Here is a 12,711-nt window from a genome sequence, read left to right as displayed (position 1 = left end):
CGTATTATTCTTTTGGTCTTCCCACTGTTCTCCTCTGTTCCTCGCGTCTCCTCTCCAACTTATCTCAGCCACTATTGCTCCGCCCGAATCCCCGGCCAGACAAACATCGCCTCATTCTCGCCAGAGAAGTCCACGCAGAGCCCACGCCAGCGGAAGACGCATTTCCCGCCCCTTCGCAACCCCGAACCGCGGTGGGACGGATTTTCTTCAATTTCGATACCGTTTTCTTTTTCTTTGGCCCCTTGCACGCATACATCGCGACATTGTCATTCCTCTGCTTCCGACAGTACATCTGCATCGTCGCCACCCCCCCTTTCGCATTTTGACCCTTTGATCTGCTTCTCGGCGTGTCGCTTCGCTCGCCTCGGATTCTATTACCTCGATACCGGAATCCGCAAACAAGGCAGCCCATCTTGTCGCCGTCGCTCGTGACATTCCTCCCGCCCTTTGTCACTCGTTTCTGCGTGCAACCACGCTGTATAATTCGACGAGCGCATCCTTTCCGATCTCCGCGTTACTTGCGCGTGTCGTTCTCGTCGGCTTTCTTCTTGCCTCTCGATTTTCATACACTGCAGCGCGTCGTCCTGTACACGAACACGTATCCGACACCAAGCGACGAACGACGCGGACATTGAGCAATCAACTCTCCGGTCTTCGAAGAGAACGTGAACGACGGTCCTTTTGGACACTGTTTCGAACGCGAGAACCCCTGCAAGTCCGACCTCGATAACCGCGCCCTCCCAACTGTCATTTCTCTCGATCCTCAACTCTCCTTGTACCTTTCCCCCTTTCATGGCTGGCCGGTGCTTGTAGCGGCGTGTTCTGTCGGCATCCTTACGTCGAAACCTTATACCTGCAGACATACTAGGAGTCCACGTAACATTCTTTCATCGCATGCGTCTTTACCGGTTGGCAGCCCACCCCCCTTGCGGTCCAGCCCCTTCAGCGCGATCGGCCTCGCAATCACGTCTGACTGCGACAGTCAAGGAGGCCGCGCCATCAGCACCAACGGCAGCAGTAGCACGACTGGCTCCCTAATACTCGGAAACGACTTGGAGACAAAATACAACGAACAGCACGTCCATGGCTGGCATCAGCGACGAGACTACACCCTTGATTCCTCAAAAGGATATGCACGGAGCCAGCACGGGTGCAGGGAGTGTGCGTCTATCCAAGTGGCGCTCGCTGCCAAAGCGCCTGGCCGTTACCGTGTGGAATTCGATCCATTGGGTCCTACAGACCTTGGCCGCCCCCGGCGTCTATCTGATCGCCTGCCTTTACGACGAGAACGGACGCTTTTCGCCGCTGGGTCCCTTTAAGCTCCTGTTTGGGCAGCGTCGCGGCAAGCACGGGAAATCTTCACTGCCCCCCTATAGTGACGAAAAGGACGACTTTACGGGAGAGAGCGACACGCTCCTCAAGCGGAACAGCACAATGTCAGCAACGTCGGGCTCGGGAAGCGGGCGGCTCTTTTCATCATCGTCTATGCCGAGCGGAAGCTCGTACGCGGTATCCTCCGAGTCCGAGTCGGACTTTGACACCAAGCGCACACAACAAAGACGGAAAGGCACAAGCGACAGTTCGGGCCGGAGGGGCACGGCAGGCAGCCGGTCTGGTGAAGACGATGGGCCAGGTACTGGAGGCGCGACCAACTCGAGCAGCAATCGGCGATCCGTGCGGATCAAGTTGAACGACGATACACTGCGCCAACGGAAACACCGCAAGGGACAATCCTCGTCTTCGACGATGTCCATGCAGCAGGGTGGGAACGGCGGCAGCCGCGCTGACAGCTTTGACGGCGACAGTAGCGGGGGTGGCGTGGCCAAGGACATACTGGCGCAGCTCAAGTCCCCGACATCTCCGGCCGGTGCGCTTACGAAGTACCCTCGCACGCCGGCGCCGCCTCGGCCACTCATTCCCCGGCGGCAGCCCTCTTTCCTCAACATCGAACCTCAAGACAAGTCGCACCAGAAGACGCTCATTCTCGACCTCGACGAGACGCTGATCCACAGCATGTCCAAGGGCGGGCGCATGAGCACGGGGCATATGGTTGAGGTTCGGTTGAATACGACCTTTGTCGGCATCGGCGGCCAGCCCAGTGCCGGCCCACAACACCCGATCCTCTACTACGTGCACAAGCGGCCCTACTGTGACGAGTTTCTGCGGAGGGTACGAAACACTCCCTTTGTGCGACTCCTTTGTCTCGTTGCCGCAGGCATGAATTCTCAACTGACCTTCTTATGCAGGTATGCAAATGGTACAATCTGGTTGTGTTCACGGCGTCTGTGCAAGAGTACGCCGACCCGGTCATTGACTGGCTGGAGTCGGAACGCAAGTTCTTCTCTGCCCGCTACTACCGCCAGCACTGCACGTTTCGCCACGGCGCCTTCATCAAGGACCTGAGCGCTGTTGAACCTGATCTGAGCAAGGTGATGATCCTGGACAACAGCCCGCTGAGCTACATGTTCCACCAGGGTAGGTTTCTCGCACCCTGCTCCCACGCAACGCAATTGATCAACCGGGTAGCGTAGAGTGCAGCTCCTCTAACCCCGTTGTGTTTAGACAATGCCATTCCCATCCAGGGCTGGATCAGCGACCACACTGACAATGATCTCCTGCACCTCGTGCCGTTGCTGGAAGGTCTCCAGTACGTCTCGGATGTCCGGGCCCTGTTGGCTCTGCGCGGCGGTGAGGACGGACGTCACATGGCATGACAAGGCATTACAAGGGCATGAGCGAGTGTTGAAACGGGAGCGTGTTGAAGAATTGGGCATGTCGATGCGACGACGAACAAACGGCGTGAGAGAACACCCCTAGGCAAAAGAGAGGATAATCCAGGACGGTGGCCGACGAACCTGCATCGGCCACGACACGTATAGGAATCTTTTGATACGATTAGTTGATCGAGAGAATTGCACTTTCCGCTTTTCCTGTATGCTTTTCGACGGCACGGTGATAATAGAGACCCGTGTCTCATTCTCGGAGCGTGTTGTCATGTTGTTTAATACTCCGCCAGTGCGTTCCTCTCGACCAGGTTGAAATTGGTTGCCACGGGTCCGGGCCGAAGCCAGATCCCTATTCCGGGCGATTAACAGAATTCGGCGTGCGTCGTACAGACTTCAACAGACCGGAATGCCTTTCTTTCCGGGGCAACCCGATTCGACATTCCATTCTGCATGCTGTGTCTTGTAAGATGATTTTACGCATTTTTATTAGTGTGCAATCTGGTTTCAGAATATTTGTTGCACTTTTTTCCACCTTCTTTTTACCTCTTCTGACTTTTCCTCCTTTTTCTATCTGCATTTTCTTTTTACTTGTGGGTATCGTGAATAAGGCCGCTCCTTCCCATGTACCTGCTGAGCTGCTCTCAGCTCAGTGCCGAAAAGGGAAGCTAGCGCATTGGCACAGACTTCACTTCTGCGTTTTGTGCGAATCGAAAGAAAGGACCGTCTATCCCGTGCATGTTCGTTTTCGCGCTTGTTTTCCCGATCGCAATGTACATCGCCGATCGCTGAGCTCAGCGTGCGGAACAGACGAAAAGAGGGACAAAAGAAGGCGAAGCTTTGCCGCTCTCCCTGTCCTGCGCTGTATTTCGCAGCCGAAGCCACCATGCAAAGCAGGTACATGTATCTTACATTTGTTTAGTCTCTTTGTTGTTCCAGTGTGGAGAAGAGTGCAATGACCATGCAGGCGGGGGCTGCTTTGGTGGCCTGGATTGGCCTGGGCTGGCCTGTTGGATGGTTTCGGTCCAGTTGGCCCAGTGGTGACATCATCACGATGATGTGACGAGCGACGGCGCCCCCTCTTTCCCTCCCTCCCTTTGCACCTGCCCGCTCTGCCCAGCTCCTCGTCGCGCTTTCCCACAAAGTGTACACAAAAGTACCGTGCAGTGTAGAGGCAGACACGCAGACTGGAAAGAACAAAAGAATAGGAAAGGGCGATGGTGGGACGGGTCCAATTGAGGGCCAGTCGCACCCGAGAAATGCTCGGTTCACGGTAATAGACGGGCAGGAGCAAGTAACAGCGATTCCCTGTTGTGGAAGGCACAAGCCAATGGCTTCGAGCTGCATCAACGGACGCCTCGAGCTAAGACAAGGAAAGTAGTCCCCAGAGCTCTCCGCTGTAAAAGGGTAGGTGGAAAGACCAGGGCAGGAAGGCAGTATTAAGCCAGGAATGACGACAGTAAGAAGTACTGTGTGCTGCCCGCCTGGCCGCCGTCCAACACCACCGTCGCTCATTCCTCGACAGGTCTTTCCCTTCTTGTCTATTTCTACACACCTTCCATTTTCTCTTCTCCCTTTTCTTCTTTTTCACTTCTCCCTCCTTTTTCTTCTCCTATTCCCAAGAACCTTTCCCATCCAACGCAACCAACCACCATCATCCATCTGTAAGTTGCGCCCCGTCCTGACGACTGAGTTGTCCCTTACCCAATGCCAGCTACTTGTTTCCTCTTTCCTGTTACCTGTTACCTGTCGCGGGATCATCTGATGTTGCCCCTCGATTACCCCTCGATTCCCCTTGATGAGCTGTTTGGCTGTGTGTAATCCCACCACGTTCACCTGTGGGAGAATGCGTCCTTGGGACTGGAATGGTTGTGGTCATTGAAACAACAAGAAAGCTATCAGAGCATCGACAACATCGAACCTGGCCACTTGTTTCTAACCGTCACCGCAGAATCTCACCGCAAATCGCATCTCTCTTCTTCACAGCCGACGACATGTCTCTGCAGTGTATGTACAGTCTCACTAAAGCTTCGGCTCACCTGTGTTGAGCTGCTGGGCTTGCCTCTGGGTGCTCTTGACCTCGTCCTGACCTCGCTTCTAGACCTTCCTTCTGTCAAGCCTTCGGCTATTGCCATTGGCACCATCTTCGGCCAGGGCGCCGACTTCATCCGTACGTATCGATCTTGCATTCTTTTCACCATCCTCGTGCGTCTAGCACACCAGCTGCTGGTATGCGGCGACGCACAGATGGACAATGCGCCTGATACAGAGTCTTGACCTAACCATCCCCACTGCAGTGCTCCAGCCCATCTTCGGTGACGCCTTCAAGCGCGCCAAGGAGGCCAACACCGCCGAGGAGTTCGCCAAGTCCAAGCAGGCTGCCTCTGCCGGCGTTGCCTGGGGCACCTCGTTCATCGGCTCCGGCCTGCGCTCCTACGGCGTCGGTGCTCTGATCAACGCCACCGGCACTCTGTCCTACAAGGGCGCCGCCTACCTCGGCACATTGGTCTTCTTCGCGACCAGCGCCCCCGGCTACCTGAGCGAGATTCTGGCCGAGAAGCGCCCTCTGGACCTCGTTGCCGCCAGCGTCGTTGTCCGCGTCCTTGAGACGGTCGGCCTCGCAACCCTGCTCACCTGGTGGGGCACGCGGCCGAGCATCATCTAAGCAAGAACCAAAAGACCAAAAGACCAGTGGACGACCAGTGGACGACCAGTGGACAATGGAGCAAGCTCTCTCTGGAGCTGGATCGATCGTGCCGTGGTAGGGTGCTGTTGCCATAGTTCATAGACTGCATTATCGCAACAGCACTTTCTGAGGTGTTTTGACCTTTTTTTGTCTTATTACATAGTCTCGAAATATATAATACTTCACCTCGTCAAGCAATTCGTGCCCCTAAGTGATGAATAAAGTGGATCTGATCAGGAGTGGTCGGTGGCATTCAGCCACCTCCCCCTCCCTCCAGCCACACCACTCTGGCCAGGCCATAACACGCATACCAGCCAACACCGCCAACGGTGCAATCATACCAACAATTGGGTAATAGAGCTCGTGGCCGATAGTGATATAACCGTTGAGTAGTAAGTTAACGTCATCTTGCGTAGCTACCGTGAGGCACACGCTGGCCTCGGCCGGCAGTATATCGCCTCGGCGGACCGTCGGGCGGGCTGATAAGATCCGGCATGGCGCCGCGACGCGGTCGGTGAGATCCTCCGTGAAGTCGCTTGAAGGGACACGCCTAACTACTACCTTCGGCCCTGTCACCGACACCTCGGCTCCCAAGGCTCGGGCCCAGGTTAGGTCCCTTATGAACCACCGGTCCGAGTCTCTCGGGAAAACTACGGCGATGTCTCCGCTGCCAAGCCGACGGGTAGCGATAGGTGCCTCCCGGCCTACTAGGCTGGGAACATGCTGTAAAGGATTCGTAACCAAGCACGGAGACCTAGGACCGCCGCAACTCACGAACTACTTACAAGTGATTTCCCTCTGCAGTGCCCGGCACATCAGCTTTTCCCTTTCCGTCTCTGTGGCTCCTATATATGAGATAGGACCGGTACCGGTAACCGTAGTCGACTACGAGGCCCTTCGCGTCCTGCTCGGCCTCTTTGGGCTCGCTAGGGTACGCATACTCCAGGTCAAAGAAGACTAGACGCCCGCCACTGTCGCCACGGCCGCTATCGTTGTTCTGTAGGACGACATTGCTTAGCTGCACATCGTCGTAGGCGACGCCGTGCTGCAGCATTGTCCAGTGCGCTACGCCCAGGCGCCGCTTGGACTCATTCATGGGGATAGGCACGGCCTGTTGGTTGGCCACTACGCCATCAACCACTGACAAGACGATGGCGCGCTTCCGCTGTCCGTCGTCCTCGAGGAACGATACTTCGCCATAAAAGTGGGGCACGATGTCACCATGGACGGCCTACAAAAGCTTGTACATAGCAATCCCGTTGTCAAAGAGCTCAGTGCGGTACAGCGTAGAACAGGCCAGCTTCGTAAGGGCGGCATGCGTAGGCAAAAACGCGCCGGGCCACAGGCGGCGGACGACGGCCTACCACGACGCCGGTAACGATGACGTGTAACGCCGGAAAGGGCCGTACCAGGACCGCGGCACAATTGTGAGATGGAGAACGTGCGGATATATCGTGTTGAAGAAGTCTGCCTTCGCATGGATCCAGCCGAAGCCGAGGCGAAACTAACATCGAGCTGTATTCTGGATTCTTTTTAAGTAACGAACCTGGACCATACGCGGGTATTCCAAAGGCTGTTCGTGGAACTCAGAGTCTGAATCGTACCCCATCGTTTTCTTTGTCTTTTGTCGTGGTCGCCTTACACGTTCTATGTTCGTTGTCGGTTCGTTGGTCGCCCAAAAGACCTTTTTGTGATCCTAGTGTGGGCCAGATAACTCGGGGCTCGAGCAAGGCTGAGTGCCTGTAAATCCCTTATCTCCGCAACTAATTTAGCGGCATGCCAGGCTGGGGGCGAGCGCGGGGGTTGAGAACGACATACCAATGTACATTACACACCTCCACCAAAACGGTTTGACACTAAGCACCCCACAGCTATTGTCGCTTCCACCGCCCTCAAAGGGTCATGGCCCTTCTCTTCATCGATAACAGCACGTTCACCGACCGGCGGTCACAGCGACTGATCCGCAGCCATAGTATAAAGGGCAAAAATACGGGCAAAGTGATCCCAGCTAGGGGCCACCGAAGACGAGGCGAAGAACGCGACGAGGAAAGAGAAAAGACGGCGCGGTCGACCAGCATTGTACGGAGGGGACCAGGAAGACCAGACCAGAAAGACATGGTAGACTACTCCTTCCGAAGCAGGCGAAGGTCATGCGAGCCTTGCGGGTCACGCCACTCGCATCGCCCGTTCAGCGGGTTCGAGTTTGCCTATTTTACGACGCCGGTGCCGGTCACTGAAACCAGCCGGCAGCCTTCCATGGCCGTACGTTTATGATCGTCGCATGCGATGTATGAATTGCCAGCTGACATATTGAGCTGACATATTGAGCCGACATATTGATAGTTTACAATGCAGTCTCAGAGGATCTGTACCCTCGCACCTTTTGCCGGCCGTCGAGTGAGATTGTCACACGCTGGTTCGAGACTGTGATGACGGACCCTTGTGGTAGGCCACCCACTACGTTTTCCAATTCGATATCTCATACTAACGACTCAGTCTTCTACTGCGGCGTGGCCGTCACGGCCATTCATCGCCGCCAGCTGCTGGGCCGACGCGACGAACCTCTCGACGCGACACGGCACTTGCTCCAGGCCATGCGCCTGCTCCGGCGTGACCTTGACAACGGAAAAACACGGGAAGCCGGCACGGTCGGCATGACTACCGTCGTCATCTCGCTCGCTATCCGCGCCAATCTTTTCGGTGTGCACCAGACGAAGGCCGTACCCATTTGCGCGCCTTACAACAAATCGTCGAGCTGCGGCCCGGCGGGCTGGTGGCACTGTGCGCGGCCGTGCCTGAGCTTGGCAGCAAGATACGCCGCACGGATGCAGAGCTGGCCCTGGCAGCTGGGACGGCGACCATCTTTGGATCATGGTATCGGTACCTGCCGTTGCCGCCGTCTGTATCGTCTCTACTCCCCCCTCCCTTGGGCGACGTGAGCATCGAGCTACAGTCGGTGATCCAGGACAGTTTTGTGCTGTGCAGCTATGCCGGCCACCGCCATGACCAGCTCGGCACGATTGAGTACCAGGACATGATCGTCTCCATTCTCCAGCGTCTTGTTGAGTACGCTCCGCTCGACGTTCATTTCCGACCGGCACATCTGCTGGATGACGGGTGTCAACTGGGGTTCTTGTCGTTCATGACTACCGTCCTCATCGTGATCCCCAACATAGGTCTTCCTAGTACTCAAAAGACTCCTGTCTGGCTTGTTCCGTACTCGACGAGAAGATCTCTTTAGCAGGACGTTCGTAGTGGGCACGTGACCTGTCACAGACTGACATACCCACACCTTTGCTCTTTTTTGAAATCGTAAGCTATTATTGCTTTTGTTATCTATATGTACGCGTAGAGATTGCTCTTTCTTGATTGCTATTGGGTCTTTTCCTTGCTACAAACTTGTCATTTAGTATGTGAATGTGATGATAGGATGATTCCTTCTATCGAGTATATGGACTTTCTTCGTGAACATTCGATTCTTTCGGGACTCCTTCCGGTCGGTTTTCAAGTTTCCGTCTCTCCTTCCCGTAAGCTCCTCAAGAATCTTTGCCACTTCTTTTGCGTACCAAAAGTTGTTCAAAGTTCTGAGAGGGCTTGCAGATGTGCCGCTTCTTTCTCCTCTCCATTGTGATACACTTCTTTTGGGCCGCGAAAGTACCTATTGACTGCGCATGAGCTTTTCATTCTTGTTCCCCTTTCTTACCGATGAACCGTCGGCCGAGCGGTATCTATCTTGCGCACGTAAAGCAGTTCCCGCCCTTGTGCTTGTCTTTGGAGCAAGCAAACTTTGTCGTGTCTTGTAGCCTTGTCCGCTCATGCGTTCCTTCCTACATCAGAAGCACGCGATACTTTTGGACCGAGACTGCCGTATCTGTTCGTCTGCTCCTTCTGCCGTTCTTCGTAGCCTGCTTGTTTCCCGGGGCACACCAAAACAATCTGCCTCGTTCTTTCCTTTTTTTCGATAGAGATGGATCATGTGGCCTTGCTCTGGTGGTAAGCATGCCGTTTTCTCGTCATCGCTCTTTCTAAATTCACAACATGAGCGCCTTGTACCTTCCTATTTTTAAAAAAGGTCTACGATATCTAAGGTGAAGCGATTGGGTGGTTCCTTCCTCTGGATGCATTCGATCGTCCCCGTTGAACGGCCATCAAGGTCTCGTGAAATCATAACATTGCAAAAAAGGAAAGCGCAACGCAAAAGGAGCCAGTTGTGTCCAATTACGGCCAAAACAGTCCGGATCAGCCGTCTATTCAATGAATATATAAATACCGTCCAGAATGCTTTCATCCCCGTCGCTTCTCGTCCTCCTTTCTCTCCTCTCCTTTTGATCAAACCTACCTTCGCCCTGATGCCATGTCTTATATTTTCCGCCCTCACCTTGCCCTTCATCATTCTCTCGTGTCTTCACTGGCTTCATCCTTCTCCTTCTTCGCTATGCACATTGCCTCCACGATGTCTTGGCACTCAACGTTGTCCACCCCGACCACAATAGTATTCGACCTCAGCCTCAAGGTACAGTCCTCTCCCGTGCTTCTCCAAGCCATGTCTTGACACTTGCCAACACATGCTAACCCATTCTCTCTGTCAGGTCGATGGTTCCCCCGATATCTCAAGATCCCCCGGTGCCCATCCGATCCCCCAGTGCCCATCCGAAAGATGAAGCAACAACAACAGCATTGGCCTTGACCAACACTGCGTGTCTTTGGTTTGGTGACAAAAAATTGGAGACTGAAATGTGCCTTTCAGCTTTTGAGACATTGCCTCGCATCGACTGCAAACATCCCCAGCGTCCAACAAAATCCTGTTCAAGACAAGACCACTGGTTCTGGTGATGATTGGGAGATGTAGAACAGAAAAAAGGTGAGACTGTCCTTATTTTCAATGATGATAATAAAATCCCGGACCATTTTTATGGAGTGACGGAAGGTTCAACAACCTGTTACGACTTTCTGAGAAATTTGGACTCTGTGGGCTCTTGTTTCTTGTTAGCATTTGTTCTCTGTGGGCTCTTGTTCTCTGTGGGCTCTTGTTCTCTGTGGGCTCTTGTTCTCTGTGGGCTCTTGTTCTCTGTGGGCTCTTGTTCTCTATGGGCTCTTGTTCTCTGTGGGCTCTTGTTCTTTGTGGGATTTGGCTTCGCTGTGGGCTTTTTTTTTCCTTTTGGTTTTTTTTATTTTACTTTTCGCATCTCACTGACGGAAAGTAGTGATCACACACATCGAGCATCTAATGCATCCTCTTGAGATGAACACCGGTTCCGAGACGTTTGAGCGATGATGGGGTTTTCAAGAGGCGAGTCTTACCAATACCTTTTTGAGGATGATGGCATTGATTGAAACCTCTGCCATTGTTCATTCTTATGACTTTTCGCATCGCACTGACGGAAGATGACATCAGAACTTGGGATCGATACCATGCACCAACTGCAGCGATCCAGCGTCCAGTGCATCTCATCAGAGGGACTCATCAGAGGAAGACACGGTTCTGGTGTTGCAGAATGGCCATGGGGGTGCCCACAAGGTGAGACCTTCCCTTAAGACCCCGAGGATGAGACTTTTTGAATGAGGACCCGAACCGTCCGATGACATCTTAAAGTTTGAGCTGAGGGGCATTGGAGGGGGGACAACCCGGTCTTTTCTTTCCGCTTTTTTTCGCCTCTCACCGACGAAAAGTAATGCATCACATCTAGTCATCGAGCGTCCAATGTGTCCATCCAAGAGGGATACATGGTTCTTGATTCCGAGAGATGATCATCGGCCACGAGGCGTGACTGTTGGAATGAGGGCGGCCAGTTACGACGATGTTCCGAAAGTTGAAAACCCCCCAAGTGCTTTTCGTTTTCTGCGGGCGAGAGGCTGGCTAATTATACGCCGGAGACGACAAGGTTCTAGGGATTTTGTGTGTGCGGACTGAGCTAAGAACCTTTGGCTAAGTGCTTGTTGGCTGTCTTGGGTAGCGCGGGGATGACGTGGATTTTGTACCAATAGCAGTCGTGGATGACTGCGCATTGGGGCAATGGGCTGGGATGCAATGGGCTGGGATGAGTAGAATGACAGAATGATGCATGGATGGTGGCAAATCAAAGCGCATTTTGAACTCTACATTTTGAACTCTGTCTCTCTGCTTTCCGCAACATTTGCCTCTATTCTGTCTTTTGAGTTCACCGCTCTTTTCTTTTGGCACACTGAGTAATTTGCACCCAGTGTCTCATCCATGTGATGCTCGTGACGGTATTAAACATTGTATTTCAGCATCGGCATCGTGGGCTCATGATTTATAACTTGACAAGATGTAATACCGACGTACGACGTCGCTGGACAAGAGTTAGTGTCTGCAGAAAAAGGGTGCAAGTGCGGAGACACAGACCCCACACCTTGTCTCCTTGCCGGCTGTCTGCCTCATGAGTGGGTCATTCTGGTACGGCGCGGTACATGTACTGAGCATATGCACATATATGTACATACGCACAATTGATCGCTTGCACCTCGACATTCCATTTCCGTGTTTTTGAACCTCACTGTAGCGACGATGCGTGACAACACGCCCCAAGAAGACGAAGCACGCCGGCCTACACTGCCCGGTCTTGACACTGTGGACTGGGCCACGCTGGACCATGCCTACGGCGCGGCCGAGGACACACCCCAGTGGCTGCAGGTGCTCTACCAGGCAGGCTGTGGTGGTAGTACTGAACACAACAAGGACGAAGACGAAGACGAAGACAAAGAAGACAAAGACAAAGACAAAACAACGTCAGCAAAGCTCTGCACGAACTTATTGCATCCATTGCCCACCAGGGCAGCCGCTACTCGGTCTCGCGCGCAGCCGTTCTGCCGCGGACAAGGACGAGCTGCAAACCTACATCGAAGGACGCGCGCTGAGACATGGCGGCGACAGTGTGCAAGAGGCGCCCGACCTGCGGAAAGGTCTCCGTGAGAGACAGTCAAAACAGTCAGAGTCGTGAGGCTGCCTATGCTGTACTTTGAATGTTCTTTTGGCTGCTTCCCGCTATATTCACTGTATTGACTTTCTCCAGTGCAGTGCCCCTTTCAGGGGCCAATCACCTCACTCTGATCTGAGCCGTAGCTAAAGCCGGAGCTCGGAGGATCCTTTGCGCAAACCCTTTTCCTTTGTTGCTCGTGTTGGCGCATATTGGCCTCGGAGGTTGGTCTGGCAGATCCAGAAAAACATGAGTCTCGTCATTTCCAACTCGCATCCTTTGCTACGCGATGTCTCGCCTTACTTTCTACGGCTCTATTCGTGATGTGCTCTGGGGGCCATAGTAGGACATCATATAACGGTTATAT

General features: G+C 53.8%; 3 protein-coding genes across 3 annotated transcripts; all 3 read left to right on the top strand.

Moving 5' to 3' along the window:
* Positions 1 to 1,083: 1,083 nt before the first annotated feature.
* Positions 1,084 to 2,714, top strand: SPBR_07076 (NIF domain protein; the record flags this gene model as incomplete). The annotated part of the gene is made up of 3 exons (XM_040765330.1): positions 1,084 to 2,169; positions 2,247 to 2,475; positions 2,563 to 2,714. 3 exons carry the CDS (start codon positions 1,084 to 1,086, stop codon positions 2,712 to 2,714), a joined length of 1,467 nt encoding a protein of 488 aa, XP_040616075.1.
* A 1,459-nt stretch (positions 2,715 to 4,173) lies between these two features.
* Positions 4,174 to 5,388, top strand: SPBR_07393 (uncharacterized protein; the record flags this gene model as incomplete). Its single annotated transcript, XM_040765647.1, has 3 exons — positions 4,174 to 4,182; positions 4,752 to 4,893; positions 5,021 to 5,388. The coding sequence occupies 3 exons, from the start codon at positions 4,174 to 4,176 to the stop codon at positions 5,386 to 5,388; spliced, it is 519 nt and encodes a 172-aa protein (XP_040616074.1).
* Positions 5,389 to 7,311: 1,923 nt separating this feature from the next.
* Positions 7,312 to 12,368, top strand: SPBR_06339 (uncharacterized protein; the record flags this gene model as incomplete). Its single annotated transcript, XM_040764596.1, has 6 exons — positions 7,312 to 7,671; positions 7,773 to 7,854; positions 7,906 to 8,111; positions 8,165 to 8,585; positions 11,931 to 12,156; positions 12,230 to 12,368. The coding sequence occupies 6 exons, from the start codon at positions 7,312 to 7,314 to the stop codon at positions 12,366 to 12,368; spliced, it is 1,434 nt and encodes a 477-aa protein (XP_040616073.1).
* Positions 12,369 to 12,711: the final 343 nt, after the last annotated feature.

This window comes from Sporothrix brasiliensis (assembly GCF_000820605.1).
Source record: "Sporothrix brasiliensis 5110 chromosome Unknown Cont20, whole genome shotgun sequence".
Lineage (NCBI taxonomy): Eukaryota > Fungi > Ascomycota > Sordariomycetes > Ophiostomatales > Ophiostomataceae > Sporothrix > Sporothrix brasiliensis.
The sequence above is the reverse complement of the archived record's forward strand: the minus strand, read 5'-3'. Positions and strand labels throughout refer to the sequence as shown.